The sequence below is a fragment of the Rattus rattus genome, chromosome 1 (assembly GCF_011064425.1).
Source record: "Rattus rattus isolate New Zealand chromosome 1, Rrattus_CSIRO_v1, whole genome shotgun sequence".
NCBI classification, from domain to species: domain Eukaryota; kingdom Metazoa; phylum Chordata; class Mammalia; order Rodentia; family Muridae; genus Rattus; species Rattus rattus.
Window position 1 is genome coordinate 134,689,548 of NC_046154.1, and position 12,684 is coordinate 134,702,231.

At 49.1% G+C, this 12,684-nt stretch overlaps 1 protein-coding gene across 1 annotated transcript in view; it reads right to left on the reverse strand.

Moving 5' to 3' along the window:
• Chd7 (chromodomain helicase DNA binding protein 7) overlaps nucleotides 1–12,684 on the reverse strand; it is a 179,208-nt gene that overhangs the window by 23,829 nt on the left and 142,695 nt on the right. The window contains exons 14-21 of the mRNA XM_032906136.1: nucleotides 11,410–11,553; nucleotides 10,053–10,308; nucleotides 7,109–7,112; nucleotides 5,049–5,054; nucleotides 4,581–4,781; nucleotides 3,737–3,932; nucleotides 2,993–3,160; nucleotides 2,479–2,658 (exon numbers count right to left, since the gene is read on the reverse strand). Of these exons, the coding sequence (XP_032762027.1) occupies nucleotides 2,479–2,658; nucleotides 2,993–3,160; nucleotides 3,737–3,932; nucleotides 4,581–4,781; nucleotides 5,049–5,054; nucleotides 7,109–7,112; nucleotides 10,053–10,308; nucleotides 11,410–11,553 (1,155 nt within the window). The remainder of the gene's footprint in view (nucleotides 1–2,478; nucleotides 2,659–2,992; nucleotides 3,161–3,736; nucleotides 3,933–4,580; nucleotides 4,782–5,048; nucleotides 5,055–7,108; nucleotides 7,113–10,052; nucleotides 10,309–11,409; nucleotides 11,554–12,684) is intronic.

A 12,684-nucleotide genomic window follows, 5' to 3' on the forward strand; every position in this document is an offset into this window, starting at 1 on the left:
GTGGATAGGAGATAGAAAGTGTCCCTTGCACACTTTCCACACCTGCCATGGGAGGAGGAAAGTGCAAGCACTTGAGAAAGGCCGTGAACTTGGTCCCAGCAAGGTCCTGCTGGGAGCAGACCTAAAAAAATTAGTTTTCTCTAGGAGAAAATGTTGGGACCTATTTTAGAGCACTTGTAAAACAAGTAAGACAAGGCAGCAATGTTATGGCAGAGCCCTGTGCAAAGGCTCAGGAGAGAGCGAGAATGAAGGAGCTCAAGGAAAAGCAGCCACTGGCAAGGGTGGGAGGCCAGTGCAAGGGGCCTCGCATGTGTTGTTAGCAGTCCTAGCCCTACCCCAGGGGAAGCATGAGCTGTGTGAAAATAGGGGTAAATTTAACATGGACATGGCTGTGCCTAGAGCTGCATGAGGAGACGTTATAGCAGTAGCCTCCAGGGGAGGTTGGAGCACACCACTCCAATGGTTTATACCAGAAATAATGACTGAAAGCGAAGAGAAGACGACCTCCTAAAGGACACTTCAGAAGGTGAAGTTAAGAGAGGTAGACATCGGCAGACGTGAACACCAAAAATGAAGAAGCCAGGGAAAACTACCATATCCAACTCTGGCATCTGCATGCTACTCAGGTGGAGAGAGAGAGAGAGAGAGAGAGAGAGAGAGAGAGAGAGAGAGAGAGAGAGAGAGACAGACAGACAGACAGACAGACACACACACACACACACATACGGAGAGTTCATGTGAGGACTGAGGAGAGATTGTGCGGGCACAGAGGTCAGAGAACCTCCACAAGCTGGGGCAATGGAGGAGCTCAAGTCCTTCCTCACACCACAGACAGCTCGGCGTGAAACAGATCGCAAATGGGTTAAAGTGGTGTTGGTGAAGACGTGGGAAGGGCGGCCTTAACACACAGGTGTGGGAAGGCAACAGGAAGCCGTCCGTCCAGAAAACAAACTGGGCCTCAACAGTTTTAGCCGCCAGAGAAACAGAAATTAGAAGGAAGCAAATGAACGCACAGTAAGCACTGTCCAGGACGCAGTGAAAGAGGAATTCGTGTTCACTGCCCGTGGGAGTGCAAATCCATGGAGCCGCTGTGGACATCAGTGTGGAGGTTCCTCAAACCACTAAAAATAGCACGGTCGCGTAACGCAGCCATGCCGCCGGATTGTACCCCTGGAGGAAGGTCTAGGTCAACACACCACAGAGACACTTACACACCCATGTTTCACAATAGGCAGGAAATGGAACAGCCTAGTTGTCCAACAACAGAGGAACTGATGAAGCAAATGCTCTAGCTATACGCAGTTGTAAAGGATAAACACTCACGGCATTTGTGAGAAAGTGGATGGAGCTGGGGGCCACTGGGTCAAACAATCTAAGGCAGGCTCAGAGACACCTATGAACTGGAGGCCGTGTGTGTGTGTGTGTGTGTGTGTGTGTGTGTGTGAGTGTGTATGTGTGTGTGAGCGTGTGTATGTGTGTAAGCATGTGTATGTGTGTGTGTCTGTGTGTATGTGTGCATATGTGTGTGAGTGTGTGTATGTGTGTGTGTGAGTGTGTATATGTGTGTGAGTGTGTATGTGTATGTGTGTGTGCGTGTGCGCGCGCAGTTTTCGTCATGAAGCTATAGGAAGAGACTTTAAGCCAAAGGGAAAAAGGAATAAGAGGTCTCCCGTGACGTGAAGGGCTTCTGCAGAGTGGAGGACGACCACAGGGGTGTGCAGAGGGCACAGAGGGCAGAGGGGTAAGGGACGCACCTGTAAAAAGATGCCAGGGTGGGAGCCAGCATTCCTTTGCTAACTTACATTCTTTCCAATTTGTTTAAAAAAAAAAAACAGCCCGGTCTGTTAGTTCCTTAACTGATAAGCATGCTTGGATGAGGCCTTGGGTTTGGTCCTCACTGGGGAGCCGAGAGAGCTAACCTCACCTCTAGCCCTGTTCCTGTTGTATGCTCAAGAGAAACGAGAAGACACGTCCAAGCAAAAACTACGATGATGTTCACTAAAAATCCCAAAATAGAAACAAGCCAAAACTCATCATCAATTGGCAATGAATAAATGACTGGAATCTATCATGACCTGGTCAACCCGTGATACCCGTACAGTGGAACATTGTAAGCCACAAAAAGGAACAAATTATCCATGTATATACTATGACAAGGATGAACGTGAAAAACATCACATAGTTATGAGAGCATGCTCAAAAGACCACACACGGTATAAACTCCACATAGAATGGTGTTTCCAGGGTAGACAGCGCTACAAAGAAAGTGCACGTGATTTGTTGGACTGGGTGAGGCACGAAGGGTAGAGACTGACTGAGGTAACAGGAATAAGTATTGGGAGTTACGGGAGAATTAATGGTCTATAATTCATAGTGAGAAGCCAATGTTCTGCATATGTTTTTGTGGTCCTTTATAAGTTCTCTTCACGAGTTCTAAAGTTCTGCACTAAAGACCTGGCCCCCTAGGTAGATTCAAACCTTCGCAAACGTGGAACCTTTTCCTTCGGACTCAATGGTAATAGTGTGGGTTCGACGAAGGAGAATCTGGTCAATATCTTCTTCACAAAACTTAGACCCTTCATCTTCTTCATCCATAAGTGCACCATAAGCCCCCTTTCGTAGGAGGTCTTCTATTTCCTTCTTGGACAGCTGTTGCACCTGTGTTGGAGAAATGGTAAGTATTAAGACTAATTTAGAATTAAAATACAAACTACGTGTTTTCAGTGGGTTTACTTATAATGAAGGAAAATGCAATAAGGTATGTTTAAAATTTGAGGATAAAAAACAGCCAGTGGAGTGCGGTAACACACCTTTAAACCCAGAAACCGGGAGGTAGAAACAGGTAGATCTGCAAGTTCCAGACCAGCAAGGGCTCATAGTGAGGCCTCATCTCAAGAAAACAACAAAAACCAGATGCCAGAAGATTCCTAACAATCGGCTGCCTGCAGGCGGAAAGCAGGCTGAATGCACAGCCCGGGCAGTGCCATCTTACCCCATTGGTGGCATTTTCTCTTCCACTCATTGATTGCAACACGGCTTTATCCAGACCCAGCTTCAGACTAGCCTTGTCAAACATCTCCCTTTCATAGGAGTTCCTGGTGATCAGCCTGTAGATTTTCACAGATTTGCTCTGCCCTATTCTGTGGCATCTAGCTTGAGCCTGGAAGGAAAGAAAACCAACGGCTGTTGCAATGGGACACCGGACTGTGTCTTCCCTACATGTGCATGTTGGAAAAGCTGACCGCAGTGTTAGGCTTAGAGGTGAGCACTCAGGAGGTAATTAGGTCACGAGGGCGGCGCCCCGAAGAACAGGATTAGTGTCCTATAAGAAGAGGCAGGAGAAGACAGCTGCCTAGGCAGCAATAACCCAGTCTTGTTGGCATCCAGACCGCACAGTTTCAACTCCAGAACCTTGAGTGGGGCATGGATGGCTATTGGTTAAGCTGACCAATCACAGGAGTTTGTCAGGGCAGCCAAAGTGACCAATACAACCCCTCAAGAAACGCATGGCTCTTCAGTCAGTTATAAAACTGCATTGCTAAAATAATTAAAGGCACGGTTTAGAATGATACTAACACACTAAGGGGTTTCCTCTCATATTACACATCGGGTGATCAATAGTCGATTTGCTCTGAGACGGGCGTCAAAGGTTGAGCGATGACACACTAGTTCACTGGTGTGGCTGACAGGGTCTGTCACAAGAGGCACTGGGGACAGGCGGCTGGCTCCCGCTTACCTGGAGGTCATTCTGGGGATTCCAGTCTGAGTCAAAGATGATGCAGGTGTCAGCAGCGGTAAGATTAATGCCTAGCCCTCCTGCCCGTGTGCACAGGAGGAAAACAAACCTATCAGAATCAGGTTTGGAGAATCTGTCAATAGCTGCCTGGCGGAGGTTGCCTCTGACTCGGCCATCAATTCTTTCGTACGGGTACCTGGAAATACAACAAGGAGGCCTGACAAACGGCTACCATATGCTCGCTCCTTTTTGCTTTCAAGTAAGTGTTCCAATATGGGATATGCACTCACACGTTGGAAGGACTGGGCATAAGTCATTCGGGTCAGAGGTATTTTCCATACAACTGCCAGAACACTCAAAGATTTAGGCTTTGCTTGGCTTCCTCAAGCAAATGGCTAAACTCTAAAAATGGCTGATAAAATAATTTTCACTTTTCTCCCCAAGTTGAATGAGATGAAAAAAAAAAAAAAAACCTGCTCACAAAAGTATGCAGCATAAAACAAACAAACAAACGAAGAGCCCTACATACACATCTGGCGGGGGTGAGATACGCCTTTAATCCTAGCACTGAGGAAGCAGAGACAAGTGGATCTCTCTGAGCTCAAGCCCAGCCTGACCTACAGAGCGAGTTCTAGGACAGCCAGGACTACACAGAAAAACCCTGTCTTGAAGAGAAAAAAAAGTATGCAGTGGCCCCTGCAATTGTGTAAGATGCCCTTATCTACAACTGTGGGTTTAAAGGGGGAGGGGTAAGCTGTGCACATCCCTCCGCCTCTCCTGCGAATGTCGCTTGCGGGGGACCCTCGCAGGCCCTTTCGCTGTTGTTTTTAGGCAGTGGCCTCACCGTCTCTGGATGAGATAGTCTTCCAGGATGTCCAGGCAGCGCACCATCTGGGAAAAGATGAGCACCCTGTGGCCACCAGCCTTCAGCTTTGGCAACAGCTTGTCAATCAGAACCAGCTTGCCGGCCGCCTGGATCATTGCCTGGAGCTGGAAATCTGGAGAGTCTGCATTGTGCGCATCTTTGAACTCTTCCAGAATTTTCAAAAAAAAAACCAAACCAAACCAAACCAAGCCAAACCAAAACCAAACAAACAAAACACACCTGAATTTCAACTACAGGCTGTTAGGCCGTTCAGTGGCAGAAACAAGCCAGATACCTACAGAAAATCTAGAGCCTGAACTACAGAGGAGGGGGTGTCTGCTGAGTAAAACACAAACAGCACTGCTGCCTTGAATCACCCAAACCCTCTAAAGCTAAAACCAGAGGCAACGCTATGGCTCCCCAGCTAACTTCCTTTTTCTCTATGTTTCTTCACTGTGCAAACACTTGAAAGCGGTACAGCAGACTCAAGAGAAGAGCATGATCCCGGTGAGGAAGGCTCACAGCTACTGCCTTTGGCCTCCCCCACCTTACTGTGGGTCCAGGCGGCGGCGGCAGCAGCAGCAGCAGCAGCAGCAGCAGCAGCAGCAGCAGCAGCAGCAGCAGCAGCAGCAGCAGCAGCAGCAGCAGCAGCAGCTCTCTGAGCTTCTCTCAGGGCTCTGGTTCTTTGGTTGGAGTTAAGCAGAGGTGATCTGCCCTCCTGCTTGGCCTCTGGGGCTCCCCAGTACACAGGGCTGGTTTCGCACCCTTCTCCCATCCCAGCTGGATTTTTAGAAAGCACACCGAATTTAACCGAAAGGGGTCACTTCCTACCATTACACTGTGCCAGGAACTTAACCCTTTCTCCCGCTGTTTGAGACATGTGACACACAGATGGGGGTTACAGAAATCTCCCAAAGGCGTCTGAAGGTCGGGCCGGGTCAGGCAGGCCACTGCAACCTCCACGAGCCTCCATGGGCAACACAATACTGATGATGATGGGGGACAGTCCCCTTCCATTTCCGGTGGCTGTGAGGCTGTCCTCATGAGGTCATACGGAGAACGCAGGGTTAGTTAAGAATCATCAAGGACAGATTAAAACCACTTGATGTTTGGAGCGAGTGCCAGGCCTTCCATGAGGTGCATGACCTTTTCACAAGTGAGACCGGCTGAAAATGCCGACCCTCTCAGAAGAGCCTGACTCCTGCTCGCTAAGATTCGGGTTTGCTCTGTTAGTGTGGAAACAGGCCAAGGAAAGATGAGGAAGAGCTGCCACGTTAAGAACAGAAGCCAAAGTGTCTCTGACTCAAGGGGGTGGCGTTCCTCAAGCCTGAGATCTGGAGACCCGGCACGAGATTCGGAAAGCGCTCACGGGCAGCACAGAGACCTAAAGTGAATTATCACATTAGATCTTTTAGAAAGTTTATTCTTTTGTATTGTACGTCATAAGATGCTTACAATTTATAAATTAATTTTTTTTTTTTTACCTTCATGATGTTTGGGCATTCTTTGTCCGTGAGACATACAACCCATGGTCAAAATGAAATGATCTAAAAACGACTTAGTGATCAAGGAACTGTTTCAAAAATGAGACTTTCACTTTGAGAAAGCAAACGTCAAACAGGCTGGAATTATTTCAGTAAAAAACTGAAATATAAATAATTCAAACAGAGAAACCTAAACTTAGGTTACAAAATCTTAAATTTATTAAGAAGGAGCAAAATAACACTCCTGACTTTTTGGTGCCACCGATTATCTCTTATCCTTTAACTTTTAGAATTTATTTTAAAGCGTGTGCACACTCGTGCCTGTGTGCGTGCGAGTGAAGAGGCCTGCAGAGGTCAGAGGGATCGGATCCCTCCCCAAGATGGAGTTGGGAGCAGTTGTGAGTGACGGCATGTGATGGGAGCACGGGGATCAAACTCCATCCCACGCAAAGGAAGGTGTACTTGAGCACATCGTCTGATGGCTCTCCCTGGCTTACATTCTTAATGTCGGAACCGATCGACTTCACTAGGAGTTCCAGTCCGTCCACAACAGTGTACACTAGCATTCCTCCATCCCCTACAAGCGCACACCCTTTGCAATTCTTTCGGCGCTGTATTTATTATGGCGACAGGGAAAGAGGGAGGTTGCGGGGAGGGAGGGTTGCGATTTCTGCCCTACGTATCACAAGACAGAATTTCAAAATTGGTGAGTAAAGATTTCCTTTGAGGTTAGATTTGAAAACATCAACTGGATATGGGTTATGATGAACTCAACTGCTTTGTTAAAGTGTAGCTGGCAGCGCATTCATCACCGTATGCAGAGCAAAGGCCATCGGGAGTAAGAGAGTTCCCCACTTCCACGGGGAGCTGCTACTGGGGCAGGGAGGGACTCTGCTGTCAACTGTGTCCAGTAGCCACTAACGAACAGGAGAACATCGACGCCGTGGAGAGCAGCAGAAAGAGAGAACACCTTAAGTTTTCCCCCTCTCTAAAACCCATCCCACCAGGAAACTCTTAACCAACGCACCTACTTTCTTCACTGTCCCCACAAAGAACTGTAACAAACGACCCCGCGTCACCTCCAACCACCCGCGGACTCTGGACATGCTTTTGCCACCCCTGTCCCCATGTCGGGAAATAAAATTCTACCCAAACAGTGTTCTCGCCCAGTACTCCTAACCAGGTAGGTGTCCAGGTATCTGCCTGTTAGCAACAGTGACTGAGTGCCTGCCACGCACGGACACTCCCACCCACAGAAACCTTTGCACACGCTGCGTGTACTACCACGCACGGACTCTCCCACCCACAGAAACCTTTGCACACGCTGCGTGTACTACCACGCACGGACACTCCCACCTACAGAAACCTTTGCACACGCTGCGTGTACTACCACGCACGGACTCTCCCACCCACAGAAACCTTTGCACACGCTGCGTGTACTACCACGCACGGACTCTCCCACCCACAGAAACCTTTGCACACGCTGCGTGTACTACCACGCACGGACTCTCCCACCCACAGAAACCTTTGCACACGCTGCGAGTACTACCACGCACGGACTCTCCCACAGAAACCTTTGCACACGCTGCGTGTACTACCACCCTTGCAGGGTTTTCTCCCACTAGGCTTATCTAACGACTCCCACCGATGTACAGATTTGCTCCTACTTCTCAAAAGACGCGCTCTGCAGAATAGAAGTTCAGGCCAACTGGGCACTCTCCTCTGCTGCGACTAGTTTGTGACAATTAATGCGCACGATTAAAACTCCCTTACGGGGGCTACTTGTATGCTGTGATAGCTCCATGAGCGCTCACTTCCAGATCCTGGATGAGAACGTACGGTTGAGTCCTGGACCAATCCCTGAGATGTCCGTGAGGTAGTGTTTCCCTCCCTACGATTTCCTGGAGCTGTGAGCCTAGCATATGTGTATTTTTTTTTAAAGCTTTCAGAAAGACAGGGGCACAAGGACACCTGCCTAACAGACACTGTGTTACTTTATTCTCAGGACATAGAGCTCACCTCGAGGCGTGACAATTAGAACCTTAAGAAGTTCTAAGGACTCCAGAAGAAGAGCTATGGGATGGGGGGGGGGGTGGCAGAGAGAAATCAGTCACAGAAAAGAGTCACTGCTATGTTTTGTGGGGAAACCCCGGCAATGCTCTCTGAATGTAATTAACCCGAGTGAGCAGGGAGGACACGGAAGCTCTGGGACATCCACCTTGTCACATCGCCAGCGCCGTGAGTCCTTTAGGAAACCTCTCTTTTCCTCCTCTGTCCTGCTGGGGGTTGCTGTTATCTCTTTCCTCTCTATAGGTATGAGATAAAGGTCTGTGCACGCAGTCAGGTGTGTCCTCCTCTCACAAGTATTCTCCCCGAGGCGCAAGTCAACCACGGGCTAGCTGACACCAGAGCGGCTTACGGGCTCACAGACGCTGCACGGCTAGCTGACACAATGCACGTGCAATTACCAGACACGGTGCTCTCTTTAGAAAACAGACGCCACTGAAACGACTGCTTTCAAGAAGGAGTTCACAGACAGGCACAGCAGAGCGAGGGCCTCGGGTTCCATGGCCTGAGCTTATTTTCCAGGTAGATACTACTTTTTCTCCTACATTGACAAGGACATCCAGGGTGTGGACGGCGCACACCGAGTCAGGGAAAAGGGGGGCTGTGTCCTTTCTTCCCTAACACACCGCCAGCCTATTAGGAAGACACACGGCACCCCAAGTTAGCCTGCCGCCACAATAGCAACTGCCCAGATCACAGCTGTATCCCTTCAGCTGATCGTTTTCTGCTTGTCTGTCTATCTGTCTGTCTGTCTGTCCGTCTGTCCTTCACTCCATCCTTTTTGGAATGTTGGCTATGATCAGTCTTTTTATTTTTGAGGCAGGCTCTCATGAATAACAGCCCCTCCTCGCCCCATTCCTCCTCAAATTTTCTACAGAACTGACTATGATGTCGATCCTCTGACCTCTCCCTCCTCGGTGCTGAGATGACAGGAATGTGCTACCAGACCTGGCTTTGCTGGGTCCTGGGATGGAACCCAGAGCTTTGTATACCCTAGGTGAGCATTCTGCTGGTGCTCAGCTCAAATACCAGCTGTGGCTTTCCTCCACCCACAGCTTGGACCCAAAGTGACCCGTGACCCCATCTGAGGCCTCCGTGGCAGGGTCCGAGTGTCCAAGGGGCACGGTCCCTCTGTGTCGCACACACAGACTTTGGGTAGGATCTTTCTGTTCTTGTGTTTGCTTGCATTAGGACTTCACCCTCCGGGTCCTTTCTTTTTCTAGTCCTGCCTAGCAAAATCCTCATCTCATATAACATCTTCCTCTGAGACTCTCTAAGTCCCCACTGGCTGTACCCTTACAGGCATGGGACACATGTCCTTAACGGTTTCTGGAAGTGTGTAAGGCATTTAACCCATGGGCGTCAGTCACATGTCACTATGGAGTAGAAAGTATCTAGGCCATGAAGTCCCTATCGGTAACAGGGGCGATACGATGATCGGAACTTTAGAATCCCCTTCCATTTTCAGGGGACACGCACTGAGGGCCTTCAGACTGCAAGGGGCCTAAGGCCACCTTTCCCTCACACACCTGAAGTGCGGGCGGTGGCTGCCCATGAGCAGATGCTCTTAAGCGCTTTGGAATCAAACATGCTACTCCCTCCAAGAAATCCTCACGGGATTTTAGCAGCTGGCCTGGCCCTGCTGACATCTATTCCTGGAGCAAATACCCACTTTCAGATGAAGGGGACGGTGACAGGCAGGGAGAGCACTGCCCGCCAACCTCGGCAACCACAGAAGGGGGTGCCCGCCATGAGCATGCCCCGTGAGAGGCCAGGACTGTGAGGGACGCGCGCCAGGAGAACCTCAGCACGGGCGGAGGGGAGCTTCTGAAGCCTGTACCAACCTCCGCCCGTAACAAGCAGAGGGTGGGCGGACGAGCGAGCGGGCAGGCAAGCTTACCATTGATTAGGTAAGGATGATTGCAGCACTTTCTGAGTTCCATCATAGTGTTTAAAAGGTTAGGTACGTTAGCTTGTCCACCACCTTTGGAAAGAAATGTAAAATTCTTCTCAAGGATGGCTCGGTAATACTTCTTCTGAATGTTTGTTAGCTCAACTTCAATAATGGTCTCTTCTTTGGGGGCCAAGTTCTTTTCTACATCCTCCTTCAGGCGTCTCAACATCATCGGCTTTAGAATAGCCTGTAGTTTTTGCACCTAAAAAAGGACCTCAAGTCAATACTGGGATCTCCATTCACTTAAGGGTTAAAACATCCTGGCATTAAAAAAAAAGAGGAGGCTGTGTCATTTATTTAATATCCATTTTCAGTTCCTGAAACCTAGGAAGAATGTGGAGGAGATGAATTCTGAGCTGTCACAAGAGACGTGGCACGAAGGCTGTGTGGCTTGTGTGGAACAGAAACCTTTACCTGTTCGGAACTCCTGAACCACTTGAGGGGCCTGAGCACCTGTTGGGGGAGGGGTGTTTACTTAGCTTCCCTTTGTGTTTTGGCCCTGGGGATGGACAGGAAGAGGGCGGGAGACCTGTCGGGGGCTCCATGCTTCTCTTCCTTTGTGGGAAGTAACAGTGAGGGTGAGGGAGCTGGAAGACAGTACTCAGTGAGCAAACCAAGCCGGAGTCTCTCTCTGGTACTCATAGGGCACTACACTGCTGCTACATTACCACAGACCACACTCTGAACTCGGCCAGGAGGCTGGACAGTGGGCAAACAAGTCCGAGACTCCGAGCTTATGAACCCGTTTATTTTAAAATGAGTGGACTGTGGATCTTTGCTGGTTCACTGACAGGAGGCTCCGCACGAATTAGAATTAATGCCTGCATAACTTACGGTGCCTAAGGTTGCCAAGTGTTTCTCACACGCAAGCCCTTTGGTTTCTTTCAGAGATCTACCAGGCTAGTTGTACCTCCTCTTTTGAAGTGAGAACAAATAGGCTTGAAGCGATATGGTTCAGAAGTGGGACCGAGGACCCGAAGTTCTAGTGGACGGGCGGTTGGGCAAACCCTAGGGGCTTCGGCCACTACCTGTGATGTACACCCTGCAGAAACACTAACCCAAACGGTACAACCCTCTTTCGAGGTTGTGTTCTATAAAAACACGGCGTGCTCTTTTGGGGTGGGGGAGGGGCAGAGGAGACAAACGGGATCAACTCTGGCTTCAGGTCCTAGAGGATCCGCAGAGCTCTTTGTAAAGTGGCCAATGCGATGACACAACCCCCACTTCTTAAAATCCTCAAAGGCCATTTCACGAGTCTGCGTTCCGAGTTGTGTCTGAAAGGCAACGAGGAGGGGCTAAGTACCTGCTCTTCCGTTTTCAGATCGCCAAATTCCTGCATGAAGGTTGTTTCTAAAGGGAAGCGACTTGGCTCCAGGAAATGAAGCAGGCTAAAGAGCTCCTCCACAGTGTTCTGCAGCGGGGTCCCGGTCAGCAGCACTTTGTGTTCCTGTGAGGAACGGAGAAGACGGAATGGCGCTCAGGAACACAAGAGCTTCTCAACGCTAACACTTTCCTGTCTGCCTACAGTCCCGTTTCTGCTCGACGTGGTGGGCTGTACACAAGGTGTAGAACTTAGAACCAAGAAAAAGACCCAGGCGCTCGTGGTTCCTGGGGCAGGGGCATGAAGACACCGAGAACACCACAGCAAACTCTGGGGGCCCCCTCCACGCGCCTGCCACTGCTTCTTCTGGGTTTGCAAGGCTGAGATTTAGGGAGGACGGCTTTCTGAGTCTCCCAGTCGCTGGGATCTTCCCCTCTGCTGTGTTAGTTTCCCCTGAAGTCCCCAGACTCAGCTCCAGGTTCCTTTCTGTTCTCTACAGCAGCAGGGCTCTCACCTTTCCATGTGCTCGTGCATGACTCACTGAGGAGACAAAGGAGGTGCCTCCAAAGGCAACAGCCACATGGAAAACCGTTTTGTTCTGCGAAAATTCTCAACTAGCAAAGAGGCCAGCTTAGTTTTAAATGCCACAATAATTTAAAAAAAATAATTTGACGCTATTTCTAGTTTTGTGTCTTTGAAGCCCTTTAGCTATTACTTCAGCCAGTGTTTGTGCTTGTAAACTCCGTCCTCCAGCCATTGATGAAACTGTGCCTTCTCTTTCTATTTCAACATAAGCAACAGAGGTGCCTTTTAGATGGATCAGGATTAACAATGGTAACTCATTCATTCATTCATTCACTCATTCTTGTTCTTCTCTTGTATATTACATTCAGACTGCAATTTCCTCTCCCACCTTTCGTACAACTCCTTAAAAAGAAAAAGACAGGGTCTCATGTGTCCCAGGATGGATTTGAACTTATGATCCTCCTGCCTTCTAGGTGCTGAGATTAAAGGCACAAGTCATCACTGGGCCGGGTTTTATGCAGCGCTTTGTGGGTGGACCTAGCAAGTATATGGTTTAGTGAACATTAGGCCCTACCAACCTTAGACCTGAACTTATAAATTTCAAAAGCCTTAATATTTTCTTCTTTGTTTGGGTACTTGGTGCATAACACAACACATTTATTTTAGGAAGTGACTGCAGCCATGTGGTAATTTCAAAAGTCAGATTCTGATTTAACTTGAAAGCTGGCCACA